Below are 13,998 nucleotides of genomic sequence, written 5' to 3' on the forward strand. Positions count from 1 at the left end.
TTCCCACATAGCCAAATCTCTGGCATTCCCCTGAGGTTACAATCCCATCAACTGGCCTTTCATTGTTGCTATACCCAATCTCCCAATTCTGTTATCCTCAACCTAGCCTAGCCCTCCACTGTTTTACCTCCCTATGACCCCCTGGCCACTTTCCATCCTTAATCCTAGTTAGACTCCATTCTCCCTCAGGGACATGGTCCAGGTCCCTGGCATTCTATTACCTCACAGTCCCCAGCAGACTGCTTAACCACTCCTAGATCCCTCCCACGGTCTTTCTGTATATAAGGTCCATCTTGTCTCCATTAAGGTGCTCAGATTCTTAAAATCTAGCCACTGCTCAAATTCTTAAAATCTGGCCCCCTTGCATTAGCAGTATAAATGCTTAGATTCTTTAAGAGTCTGTCCATTATGCTGGATCTTCTAATAAACCTTGTCTTTGGCTGAAAAAAGAAAAAGAAAAAGAAAGGAAGGAGTAAAGTCCAAGAAATAGAAGGGAATGGGATCAGATAAAAGAGCACAAGTAGGGGGCAGAATTCACAATAAGACCAGTTGGCAAATGAAGAGAGAAGGAAGAAAAGAGCAAATGAAAAGAGAATGGGGGTTAACAGTGAGGTTTATAGATGAAGGGAAACAGGAAATTCCTAACAGACAGTGGCCATTTTCTCAGTAAAAGTAGGAAGCATAGTCTTCTTGCTGAAAGGTGCAGTTAAGGAATAGACAGCTTTTAGAAAAAAGGCTTAAGGATGCAGGAAATGTCAATCAAGAAAAATTGAAAAGATTGCCATGCAACCATGAAAGCCTAATTAAGATCAGATAAATTTTTGAGTGGATCTAGTTGAAAGAATTCAATTACATTTGAAATCAATAGACATTTATTAGGTGCCTACTATGTGATGGAGAGGAAGAGGTGACAGTGAGGACAACTTAGTGTTAAAATTTGACAAGACATGAGTGGTGATAAGATAAAAGGCCAGAGAATAGTGTGCCATTAGAAGGAAAGAAAGTAAAGTCAGAGTATAAGTAAAATGCTAAGGAACAGGGAAGGATGGAGTAATGGGAGTTTACAGTGAGGAAGAAAAGGTTTAAAAGAAATACTAGGAAAGATGGAAGATTATGATCAGAAAAAAAAGAATTTTAGGGTTCACAGTCATGTAAATAGCACAGTTATGGTGAATCTAAGGTATGACCGTCCTCGTGTAGCTCATGGTAGTTAAGGAAACTAATGAACTGAAAAGGCCGTATAACTCTATAAGTGTTTTCCTTTGTAGTCCCATGTATTTTATTTTCTACATTTAAAAATATTTTGAGGAGTCTAAAGGGTTCACAGATTGCCAAAGAGATCCATGACACACATAAAAAAAATAAGAAACCCTGCTCTAGGTTAAGGAAAGGTAAAATGTGGGAATTCCAAAAGAGAAAGTTTCCAACAGCCATTGTAGAGAATGATAATAAGCAGTCAAAAAGGGAGTTAGCTTCTGTATAGCAGTGAAATAGATTAATAATGGACACTGTCACTGTTTCATTATTTCCCCCAGCAGCATTTGACCACCAGGGAAGAAGAATGGAAAAGAACAGGAGTTGCTAAAAGTGAGCTAGGTATAAAGAGAAGATTAAGGGCCAAGGATAGGGAGAAGTCATTACTTACTACTGGATTAAGCATGGGTAAGAAGGGAAGTGAAGCTTCCAGTGTTGACAGACTAGACAAGAACCAATGTACCAAAGGTGAACAGGTATGGAAGAAGTAGAAGCTATATGTGGGATAAGAGTTCGCAAGAAAGAAGCCAACTAGGGAATCATGACTCCTAAGAAGCTGAGAAGCAAAAGATATGCCGTGTAACTTAGATGTGAGGAGGGGAACATCTTGGTCAAAGGCTCCAAAGTCAAGCTTCCTGCCCTCAAATTAAGAGACACAACATCCCAGAGCAGCTAGATGGCACAGGGAATAGAGCATCAGCTCTAGAGTCAGGAGTACCTAAGTTCAAATCCAGACTCAGACACTTGAAACTTACTAGCTGTGTGATCCTGGGCAAGTCATTTAACCCTGACAGCCTCACCAAAAAAAAAAAAAAAGAGAGAGAGAGAGGAACAAACGAACACACACGAACACACACACACACACACACACACCACACACACACACACACACACACACAACATCTCATCCTAACTGTACTAAGAAAGTCCTAAATGACAGGAGTCAAACATGTAGTGCACAACACTTTTAAGTGCACTGAACCAGATTAAAATGTAATTAGGGAGTTAAAATAAAAATACAATGAACATAATATTAATATGTAGTTTTCTAAGTCAATATGCTCTCTCCCCCCACCCCAGATCCTTATGTATGGTGTCATGGCCCATGTTTCTATTTGAGTTTGACACTACTGTCCTAAAAAGTCTCCTTTTTTATTTCTTAGATGAGCCAGAGGCTATGACCTCTCCAAGAAGCTAGATACTTCTTGTCACCAATCACCAGTGAGAACCTACCTTATAGCACTGGAAGGCTAACCCTCAAGTCAAGTGAGAACTGTATTCGAATCTCTGTTAGACACTTGCTACCTATAATGATCAGGGACTTAATCAATAAAGCTCTCTGGGCCTCAGTTCCTTCCATTTGTAAAAAGTGGAAAACACCTGCGGTATCTCCCTCACAGGGTTTTATGAAGATTAATTAAGAATAGTAAAGCAAACCTTAGAGCACTTCATAAATGGCTATTATGATTAAGTCAGTCTGAGAGAAACAGGAACAAAAAAAGAGATAGCAGGATTACTGTAAGTATTATCATACCTATAATCTAAAATTTAGCATTTCCTCAATGCAGCTAACTTATTAGAAAAGCAGAAAACAGAAAATCTTTGCAGCAAGTTTCTCTGAGTTCTAAGATATACAGAGAACTGAGTCAAATATACAAGAAAATAGCCATTCCCCAACTGATAAATGGTCAAAGGATATGGATAGGCAGTTTCCAGAGGAAGAAATCTGAGCCATTAATAGCCACATAAAAAAACGCTCTCAATCACAAAAATTAGAGAAACACAAATTAAAACATCTCTGATGCACTATCTCATACCCATTAAATTGGCTAAGAGGACAAAAAAAAACTACAAATGCTAAAGGGGCTATGACAAAACAGGTACACTGATGCACTGTTAGTGGGGCTGTAAACTAGTTCAACCCTTCTGGAAAGCAATTTGGAACTACATCCAAAAAGCTACTAAACTGTGCATACTCTTTGATCGGGTAATAATATGGCTACTTTGGTCAACAACCCAAAAAGATCAAAGAAAGAGGATAAGGACCTATATTTATAAAAATATTTATAGCTCTTTTTGGAGGGTCCAAGGAAACTGAGGGGGTGCCTATCAATTAGGGAAGAGTTGAACAGGTCATGGTGTATGAATGTGATAGAATACTATTATATTGTAATAAATGAAGAAGGGGATGGTTTTAGCAATAACTTGGGAAAACTTGTAAGAACTGATACAAAGTGAAATGAGCAGCACCAGGAGAACAATAACAGCAATATTGTAAAGACGATAAATTTTAAAAGACTTTTGAAATTTTGAGCAACATAATGATCAACCATAATTCCCACACTATGCACCTCCAGATAGAGAACTGATGGACTCAAGAGTGCAGATTGAATCTTATGTTTTCTCTTTTTCTCTCTGAACTTGGCTAATGCAGGAATTTGTTTTGAATCACTATACATATGTGCAACAGGTTTTGTTTTTCTTGCCTTCTCAGTGGCTGGGGGTGGAGAGGGCAGAGGGAGAAAATTAGAAACTGAAAATAAAATTTAATTTTTTTTTGTTTGTTTCTCAAGGCAATCAGGGTTAAGTGACTTGCCCAGGGTCACACAGCTAGTGAGTATCATGTGTCTGAGGCCACATTTGAACTCATGACCTCCTGACTCCAAAGCTGAAGCTCTATCTACTGCGCCACCTAGCTGCCCCATAAAATTTAATTTTTAAAAAATTAAGTGTTCCCCGTCTCTCCTGAACATTGCAAATATGATGTGAGCATGAAGAAGGCAAAGGGAGTACTCCACACGGCTGAAGAAAGCTTTCTGGAAGACATCCAATCTCAGAAATATTTCAAAGTCCTAATATCCTGCCACCTGAGAGCCATCAATGCTAACTTTGGACTTATTGGCCAGAGTAGCTCCAGAATACAAAGAATCACGCTCAAGTCACTTCCACCCTCTCCAAAGACAAAGTTCTACTACCAAGCTCCGTAGCATGGGTTACTGAAGCTAAGAGTCAATGTCTAGTCTCACTTTTGCACCTATCAGCTTCATAACCAGACAGCTGCTTAACCTCTGTTTCCCCATATTCAGAAAATGCTGTACCTACAAGAATCTTCCGAGGACAAATGTAATACTCATCAATAAATCTAAGTGCCTCATATATGCCAGGCACTAGGGAGACAAAAACAAAGAATTGAACAATTTCTACTTGCAAGCAGTTTGCATTCTTTTTTTTTCTAATTTTTTTAAATTAAATAAGCATTTATTTTCTCTCCTCCTACAAAAGAGAACACAAAAACAAAACCCTTGTAACAAAAATGTAGAGTCAAGCAAAACAAATTCTAACACTGGTCATGTCCAAAAATGTATTTCTCATTATGCTTACTGAATCCTCTTAGGAGGTGAGTAACATTCTTCATCATCAGTACTATGGAACTTGGGCTAGTCATTTCATTGATCAGAGTTCTTAAGACTTTCAAAGCAGACTGGGCTAACTGACAGTGGAGGATGTTGCAGAGAAAAAGGCAAATTCATGCCCTGCTGTAGAACTGTACCCTGATCCAGTCCTTCTGGAAAGTAATTTTGAACTATACCTCACAAGTTACTACATTATGCGTAGGAACCCTAAAACCCAATAGATTACCTTTAGTAGGCCTATTCTCCAAAGAGATCAAAGAGGACTCATATGCACAAAAATATTTACAGCATCTCTTTTTGTGGTGGCAAAAAAGGAAATTAAGGGAGCAAACATCAATTGGGAAATGTCTGAACAAATTGTGATATATGAATGTAATAGAATATTATGTGTTATAAGTCAATTAAAGCGCAATTTTCAGAGATGCCTGCGAAGACTTGTAGGCACATCATAATGGAAGAAATACATATGTATGTATACAGACTATAAAATGTAAAATACATATAACATAAAGTAGATATTCAATAACTAAATTCAACATGTTTTGTGAGGGAAGGCACCAGAAATTGGGGAGAGAGGAACCAAGAAAAGCTTCATGAAGAGATGATGTTTGAGCCTCATCTTAAAGGACAAGAAACCCCATAAGAATTGAAGTGAAAAGAGAGTGCATTCCAGGCATAACAATGTAAAGGCATGGAAGTACAAGATGGAATGTCCTGTGTAGAAGGCCAGTTTGATTTCACAGAATAATGTCCAATGAAGCTGAAAAAAGACAGGTTGAAACTAGTTGTTTAGATTTCATCCTAGAGGCAACTGCAAGCTATATAAGGCTGACTTAGTATAAGCATTACATGGTCAGATCTGTGCTTAAGGAACATTATTATGGGAGTAGTATCATAGGATAGATGGTGAAAGACAATGTACTAAGACCAATTAGGAAGTTGTCCCAATAACCTAGCCAAGAGGTAATGAAGTCCTAAGCCAAAGTGGTTAATGTGTTAGTGAGAAGAAAGAGTCAGATGTAAAAAAATATAAGGTAGAAATAACAACTAATTTATGGGATAAGGAAGGGTGAGAGTCCAGAATAATGCCAATATTATGAACCTAAGAGACTGAAAGGATAGTGGTGGCTCAGAATGAAGTCTAGAAGAGGGAGAAGGATGAAGGGAAAGATAATAAGTTTAGTTTTAGACATGGAATTTAAGATGTCTCCAGGCCATCCAATTTGAAATTTCTGAAAGGCAACTGATGATATGAGACTGAAGCTCAGAGGAGACCCTTGGGTTGGATATATAAAAATGAGAGTCATTTGCATAAAAATGATAGTTAAAACCTTGAGAGCTAAGATTAGGTTACCAACAGAAGCTATAGAAGTAGATAAGAGGCTCTAGGACAGAACCTTGAGGAACACCCAATTATAAGATGTAAGACAAGCAGAGCAGCTAGACGAGGGGGGAACCAAGAGAGTAGTGTCACAAAAAGCTAAAGACGACAGAATATCCAGGAGAAAGGGGTAATAAGCAGCATCAAATACAACAGACAGGTTAAGAAGAATTAGGACTGAGAAAAAAATATCAAAAATTGGACAATTAAGAAGTCACTGGTAACTTTGGATACGGCTATTTAACTTGAATGAGGAGGTTGTAAGCCTGATTACTAAGAGTAAAGGAAAAAGAGAGAAGAAACAAAGTGGAGATACCAAGTGTTTTAGAAAGCTTGTGTGAGGAGTTTGAAGTTCAAATTTCTACCCATGTCAAAACTTGGTGGAGAAACACAGCTGTGCAACATAAGAACAAACTTGCTAGCACATCGTGCTATATGCACCCTCCACCTCTCCCCAAAATGTAGGAAGATGAGTTAAAAGGGCAGCCAACCTTTGAAGCCCAATCAGGAGTTCTATGGCTGGCATCCCTAAATGCTCCTTTGGGCTTCCTATGATCAGTGGAAGCCACAGGAAGCATGAAGTCAGGGAACTGGAACTGGAGAAGTGTGAGTACTTGTCCCACCCCAACTCTCAGGAGACCTCAGGATCTGCTTATGTCCTGCCCTTCATAGCCCACCTACTACTAAAGTCACTAAACAAGGCACCAGTGTCTATTTGCATCATAGTACTTACATTTACGAGCACTGTCAACAATTCTGACCCAACACCTGAGCTTTCAAAGGCAAATCAAAGGGGAAGCAACTCATAAGAATTATTGACAAAGGAAGACTACAGAAGACATGCAGGGAAAAAGCCTATGAGCTTTACAGGAGGGTGAAGAACGAGACAGCATATATATATTAGCAGAATCATTCTCCAAAAGTACATCATCAAAGAGGTGGGATCCCAAACTGGCTGGAGGAAGAAAGTACAAATTTGAGACCAGTAAAAATATATTGTGACATTTTAAACACCATCTTTAAAGATGACCCTAACTCACTGCTGTTGGAAATGACTGGAAATCTAAGTCAGAGAACTCCTCAAATTTGAGAAGGTATGCTCTTTCAGGGGTATCACATCATCACCCCCATTCCTCCTCAGCAAACTACCAAACTTAAGCCACCAAGCACTACCCATGTCATCTACAAAACTCAACAAGATGTGTCGCTGGACTTTCATGTAGGAAGTAGCTCATTTTATACTTGGAAATCACTTTAAGGAGAATCTCCATGATTCCAAGGCAGTCTAAATATCAGCTAAAGCTTCAGAGGCAGTTGAAATATTCCCAATTGGGCAATAAGCAATCCTAAAGTTCCCCATTAACCCAATGGACAATCCTATCCTGTACCCTTATCTACCACAAACAAGACAAAATGGATAAGAACTCCCTCTGCTCCTCAGTACACCTTCCCAGACAGACCTTACCATCCTTCCCAGCTTCACACCTAGAAAATGATTCTAAGAGAACCTGTTCCTGGAAAAAAGAAGATCTTCCCCCCCCCAAAAAAATTCCCAACATCAACTGACCCCACCACTAAAACTAAAGAATCCATTCCCTACCAAAAGGTTCCCCAAAGGCCAAGACCCAAGAAAGTACTGTAGTAGTGCTGTCCCCATTGCAGATCCCATTCTCTCTGCTACCTAGGTCTCCCTACATCTCCCTTCCATCACTCAATGAAAATGAGATCACTACAAAGCAGCCTATACACACAATTATTTAAAAAAAAAAAAACACCCCCGAAGCACCCTCACCACCCCCCTCCCCGCCCATGCCATGCCTTGCCACTTTCTTACCTTTCATATGCCAACAACTCTAGCCCTAGCCGTAGCTCCGAACTTTGGCAGGTATCAAATATCCCCCCCGCCCCGGCTTCCCCGCCCCCCCCATAATATTCATAAAGCTGTGGGGCAGACCAGCTCATTCCGAAGATAAGATACAGATGCCCAGGCGACATCCACAGCTTCACTCCGACCACCCAGAGTCACTCCCTGACTCTCCCTCCCCCAGCCCCAACATTCTCAACAGCCAGGCCGAATGTTCGCCCCCCCGGGGGGTGGGGAGACTGAGGGGCCCGGGAAGGACCGAGGCCTTCAGGATGGAGCCAGGGAGGTGGCTAAGATGGGAGCGGGATGGCCTGGGATGGGGGTACGGGCTTCAGACCCAGCACAGGAGGCGGGATGGGGCAGCGATGGCTGGGGCCCAGGGCGGAGGGGAGGAGGAGCTGGGCGCTGGCCGTAGAGGCCCGGCGGGGCCACCCGGGAGAGGAGGCGAATGGAATCCAGGCCGGGCGAGCGGCCGGGGTAGGGAGGGCGGGGGAGGGAAGGCAGCAAACCTGGGGCTGGGACGAGTGGAGCGCGGGGGAGGCCCAGGGCAGGTCGGGGCCGGCCTGGCTGGAGAACGCGCTGGGTCGGGGGCTGATTCGGGCTCTGCCCGAAGCTGGGGCGGGAGGCCGCGGGGCGGCCGGGGCAACAAGGACGGGGGGGCTCACCTCCGACCCTGTACATGTTGGCGGCCATGTCGGGCTCCGGCTCGGGCTCCGGCTGCGCAGCGCGGCACGGGGGGCTCAGAGGCCTGGCCTGGCCTGGCCTGGCCCGGGCCCGACGCTCGGGGTTCGCAGGGTGGCGCGGCGGCTCCTCCAGGTGGGGGAAATGTGCTGGAAAATGGAGGATCGATCGGCTGGGGTGGGGGCGGGGGCGGACGCTTTAAAGGGGCCGCGCTTGGTCCACCCGGCGCCGCCGCTGCCGCCGCCGCCGCCGCCGCCCGAGGCCAAGGGGAGGGGGAGGCCCTAGAGACCCATGGGAGTGGGCTGGCCGGCTCCCAGCAGCACCTCAAGCTTCTGCTTGTCCACTACCCACAAACTGTCCCCTTCCTCCCTCCTCAATCTTCTTCCTGCCCCTCCCTCCTCGCCTCCCCTACCCTCTTCCCGGCCTCCCTGGCCTCTCCTCTCCCTACCGCTTCTCTCCCCTCCCTTCCCCTACCCTCTGTCCGCTCCGCTCTCTCGCTCTCTGTCACTGTCTCTGTCTCTGTGTCTGTGTGTCTGTCTGTCTTCCCCCCACACCCACCCCCGCCTTCTCTTTTCTCTCCCTCCTTTTCCCCCTAAACAGGCAGACACAAAGAAAGCAACCACAACTCCACCTACCTTGCCAAAGGCTGGGGCCTCCAGTGTGCCCCCGCCTGTGCCAAGTCTGTGGTTGGGGTCTCTCCTGCAGGCAGGAGAGCTCTGCTCTCCAGGCTGAAAGGAAAGGACAGACCGAGCCAGGCCAAGTGTGCATGGCCTCTCAAAATTCATTCATTCATTGGGCAAAGTTCTTTATGCTGGGTGCTCGGCCCTGTGCTGGGGCCCTGAGGCAGACAAAGATGAAAAAAAACAAAGGGGCCCTGACCTCACAGAGCTCAGCTTAATGAAGCATGAATAAGATCAAATATAATACTGTACCAAGAGAGAATCTAATTAAGACTTTAAGAGAGGAACACAATTCTCAAAGCAAGATTCATTGTCATATTAGCAACTGATATCTTAAAGAAAGAAAAGAAAATATAGAATCCCTTTAGCCAGTCTAATTAATTTCAAAGAGTAAGGAGGTTTAGGTTTCACCTTAAACTTAGGTTAGTGACCACCCACTCTCCCATTCCTCTAAGGATGATTTAGGAGGGAACATTTGAGAAGGAAAATATCCATGGAATTCATAACTTATGAATCATATGATCTTAGAGGTGGAAAGGACCTCATAAGATGTATGATTCTATCTGGGGCAGAAATAGAAATCCCCTCTGAAATGCCCCTGATAGGTGATGATCCAGTCTCTCAAAGACCTCTAGTTAGCCAATAGGAATTTATTAAGCTCCAGTGTCAAGCACTGCAGTAAGCACTGAAAATACAAAGAAAGGCAAAAAGTCACAGACCTCCAGAAGCTCGAAAGCTAATGTGGGAGACAAGCAAACAAAAGTATACAAACAAGCTATGTACAGGTAGGAAATACGTAACAAGGGGAAGGCACTAGAGTTGAGAGGAATTGGGAAAGACTTCCTGTAGAAGATAGGATTTTAGATGGGACTTGAAGGAAGCTAGGAAAGTCATGAGGTAGAGATGAGGAGGTAGAGAATTTCCAGGCATGGAGAACAGCCAAAGAAAACGCCTGGAGCTGAGTATCTTGTTTGGAGTGTCTCATTCATGAAAAGCAAAGAAGCAAACATCACTAGATTGAAGAGTAAGTGGAGAAGTATAAAGTATAAGAAGACTGGGAAGGTGAGAAAGAGGAGGATAGGTTGTGAAGGACTTTGAACACCAAACAACTTCATATTTGATCCAGGAAGTAATAGGGAAGCACTGGAGTTTTTTGAATGGGGGATGGTGGGGAAGGGTAACATGGTTGGACCTGTACTTTAGGAAAATCATTTTTACAGCTGAGTGTAGAAAGAACCTAAATGGGAATGCCTTTTGGCAGGCAGACCCACCAGCAGTTTATTGGAGGAGTCCAAAAGTGAGGTCATGAAGACCTGTACCAGGGTAGTGGCAATATCAGAGAAGAGAAGGGGACATATATAAGAGATGTTCCAAAGGTAAAATGGACAGGTCTTGGAAACAGATTGGATATAGATTGTGAGAGACAGTAAGGAGTTGAGGATAGCTCCTAGATTGCTGCAAGCCTAAGGCACTGGGAAGATGGTGGTAATAGGGAAGTGTTAGGGAACAATAATAAAGAAGAGTTGTTAGGATAAGAAAAGAGTTTAGTGGAAAAGCTATAAGTTCTGTTTTGGACATGTTGCATATAAGATGTCTATTGACATTCAGTTTGAGATGTTTGAAAGGCATTTGAAGATTCAAAACTAAAGGTCAAAGTTGGATACCTATCTGATGAGAAAAATCATGTGAGACCACCAAGTGAAGTAGTATAAAAAGAGAAGAGAAGAGGGCCCAGGACAAAACCCTGTGGGACACCTACAGTTACAGGGAATGACTTGGATGAGAGATCCAGCAAAGCGGGCTTAGACAAGTTGCAGTCAGATAGGTAGGAGGAGAAAAATCAGGAGAGAATTGTGTCCCAAAAACCTAGAGAGAAAAGAAATCAAGGAAAAGAGGGTGGTTGATAGTGTCAAAGGCTTCAGAGAGGTAAAGAAGAATGCTTATTGAGAAAAGACCGTTAGATTTACCAATGAGGAGATCACTGGTGAATATGAGATTGGAAACCAGATTGTAGGGGGTTAAGAGGAGGGTGAGAGGAAAGGAAGTGAAGGCACCCATTGTAAATTACTTTCTCAATGAGTTTAAACACAAAAGGCAGGAATATATAGAATGATATCTAGCAGGAATAGAAGGATCAAGTGAGGATTTTTTGAAGATGATGGAGACGTGAGCATGTTTGTAAGCAGTATGGAAGGAACTAGTCGAGAGGGAGACATTGAAGATAAATGAAAGTGTAGGGATGAGAGAACTGGCAGTCTGTTGGAGGAGACAGGATGAAATGGGATTGCTTTTGCAGATAGAGGGACACCTCTTTTTTTAAAGACAGATGAAGGAGTATATACTGGCAGAAGGCATGTGATAGGAGATGAGAAAAAGGAGAGAAGTTCATGTTGAATGGCTTCAATTTTTTCTATAAAATATGTATCTAATGCAGATAGGTCAAGAGGGATATGGATTGAAAAAAGAACATTATTACATTCACTGGTAACCTTGGAAAGAGCAGTTTCAGTGGAGTGATTATGTCAGAAGCCAGATTATAAAGGGTTGAAAAATTAGTTGATGGTGAGAGAGTGGAGGAAAAGAATGTAGACAGCTGAAGATGGCAGAGTAAAAGCAGTGACTTGCTTGAGTTCTCCCCCAAACCCCTCCAAATACCTGTAAAAATGGCTGTAAACAAATTCTAGAGCAGAAGAACCCACAAAAAGACAGAGTGAAACAAGTTTCCAGCCCAAGAAACCCTAGATAGTTGATGGTAAAGGTCTGTTGTACTGTGCTGGGAGAAGAGCATAGTCCAGCATGGGTGCACAGGCAATGACAATGCCTCAGTGAACCTGGAGCCAGTCTCAGGTGACTGAATCAAGGGGACCTGTGGCAGTTTCCAGACTTCTCAACTCACAAATGCCAAAGACAACTTAGAAGGTCAGTGGAAAGGTCTGTTGTTCCTGGGTGAGAGAGGAGCATGGCCTCAGTCCTGGCACAGCCCCTGGGCAGCAGCTGCTTCCAGAGGTCTCAGCCCACAGACCGTGGGGGGATCAAGCTGCTGATCAGAGGGGGATTGCAGGGATCTCTTTGCTGGTGCTGAGGCAGGATTCTCTTGCTTTGCCTGTGCTTGGATATGGGTCACAGTCCTGGGGCAAGGAGGAGCACTGGCATGGTGGAACTTGCAGTGGCCATGGAGAGGAAATCCTCCTCACAGTTCCAAGGCAGAAAAGAGTGCTTGTAGTCACTCACAGACCAGAGCACAGACCAGAGCACAGACCAGAAAAGGAGTAAACACCTCTCCTTAGATCATACCACCTTGAAAGAACTGAAAATTTACAGGTCCATAGAAGTAGCTCTGAAAACAGTTGCACAAAACCCCTGAAGCTTGGGACAGTACACCCTCCACACTGGAAGCAGACCCCTACCTTAATAAAGAGTTTAAAAGTCAAGTAATTGGCTGGGAATATGAGCAAACAGAGTCAAAAAACTCAGACTATAGAATCTTACTTTGGTGACAAAGATCAAAACTTACAACCAAAAGAAGACAACAAAGTCAAAGCTCCTACATACAAAATCTCCAAAAAAATATGAGTTGCTCTCAGGCCATGGAAGAGCTCAAAAAGGATTTTGAGAAGCAAGTAAGAGAAGTAGAGGAAAAACTGGGAAGAGTAATGAGAGTGATGCAAGAAAATCATGAAAAACAAGTCAACAGCTTGCTAAAGGAGACCCAAAAAAATACTGAAGAAAATACACACCTTAAAAAATAGACTAAGCCAAATGGCAAAAGAGGTCCAAAAAGCCAATGAGGAGAAGAATGCCTTAAAAAGCAGAATTGGCCAAATGGAAAAGGAAGTCCAAAAGCTCACTGAAGAAAACAAGTCCTTAAGCATTAGAATGGAGCACGTGGAAGCTAATGACTTTATGAGAAATCAAGAAATTGTAAAACAAAACCAAAAGAATGAAAAAATAGAAGACAATGTGAAATATCTCATTGGAAAAATAACTGACCTGGAAAATAGATCCAGGAGAGATCATTTAAAAATTATTGGACTATCTGAAAGCCATGATCAAAAAAAGAGCCTAGACATCATCTTTCAAGAAATTATCAAGGAAAAGTGCCCCGAGATTCTAGAACCAGAGGGTAAGATAGAAATGGAAAGAATCCATCCATCACCTCCTGAAAGAAATCCCCAAAGGAAAACTCCTAGGAATATTGTAGCCAAATTCCAGAGTTCCCAGGTCAAGGAGAAAATATTGCAAGCAGCCAGAAAGAAACAATTCAAGTATTGTGGAAACATAGTCAAGGTAACACAAGATTTAGCAGCTTCTACATTAAGGGACCAGAGGGCTTGGAATATGATATTCCTGAGGGCAAAGGAGATAGGATTACAACCAAGAATCACCTACCCAGCAAAACTGAGTATAATCCTTCAGGGGAAAAAATGGATATTCAGTGAAATAGAAGACTTTCAAACATTCTTGATGAAAAGACCAGAGCTGAATAAAAAATTTGACTTTCAAATACAAGAATCAAGAGAAGCATGAAAAGGTAAACAGGAAAGAGAAATTATAAGGGACTTGTTAAAGTTGAACTGTTTACATTTCTACATGGAAAGATGATATTTGTAACTCATGAGACCTTTGTCAGTATTAGGGTAGTTGGAGGGAAAAAAATATATGGATAGATAGATAGATAGATAGATAGATAGATAGATAGATAGATAGATAGATAGATAGATAGAT

At 42.6% G+C, this 13,998-nt stretch overlaps 1 protein-coding gene across 7 annotated transcripts in view; it reads right to left on the reverse strand.

The window, feature by feature from the left end:
* MTA1 (metastasis associated 1) overlaps window positions 1-8,642 on the reverse strand; it is a 219,929-nt gene extending 211,287 nt beyond the window's left edge. For 6 of the 7 annotated variants that reach the window (XM_027842825.1, XM_027842824.1, XM_027842823.1 and 3 more), the window contains exon 1: window positions 8,578-8,642. In XM_027842825.1, the coding sequence (XP_027698626.1) occupies window positions 8,578-8,605 (28 nt within the window). In that variant the 5' untranslated portion in view covers window positions 8,606-8,642. Of the gene's footprint in view, window positions 1-7,882; window positions 7,905-8,577 lie in introns of those variants that run through there. The other variant, XM_027842822.1, reaches the window with a different exon arrangement.
* Between the last annotated feature and the right edge of the window lie 5,356 nt (window positions 8,643-13,998).

This window comes from Vombatus ursinus, unplaced genomic scaffold, assembly GCF_900497805.2.
Source record: "Vombatus ursinus unplaced genomic scaffold, bare-nosed wombat genome assembly UNPS02014890.1, whole genome shotgun sequence".
In the NCBI taxonomy this organism is placed as follows: Eukaryota; Metazoa; Chordata; class Mammalia; order Diprotodontia; family Vombatidae; genus Vombatus; species Vombatus ursinus.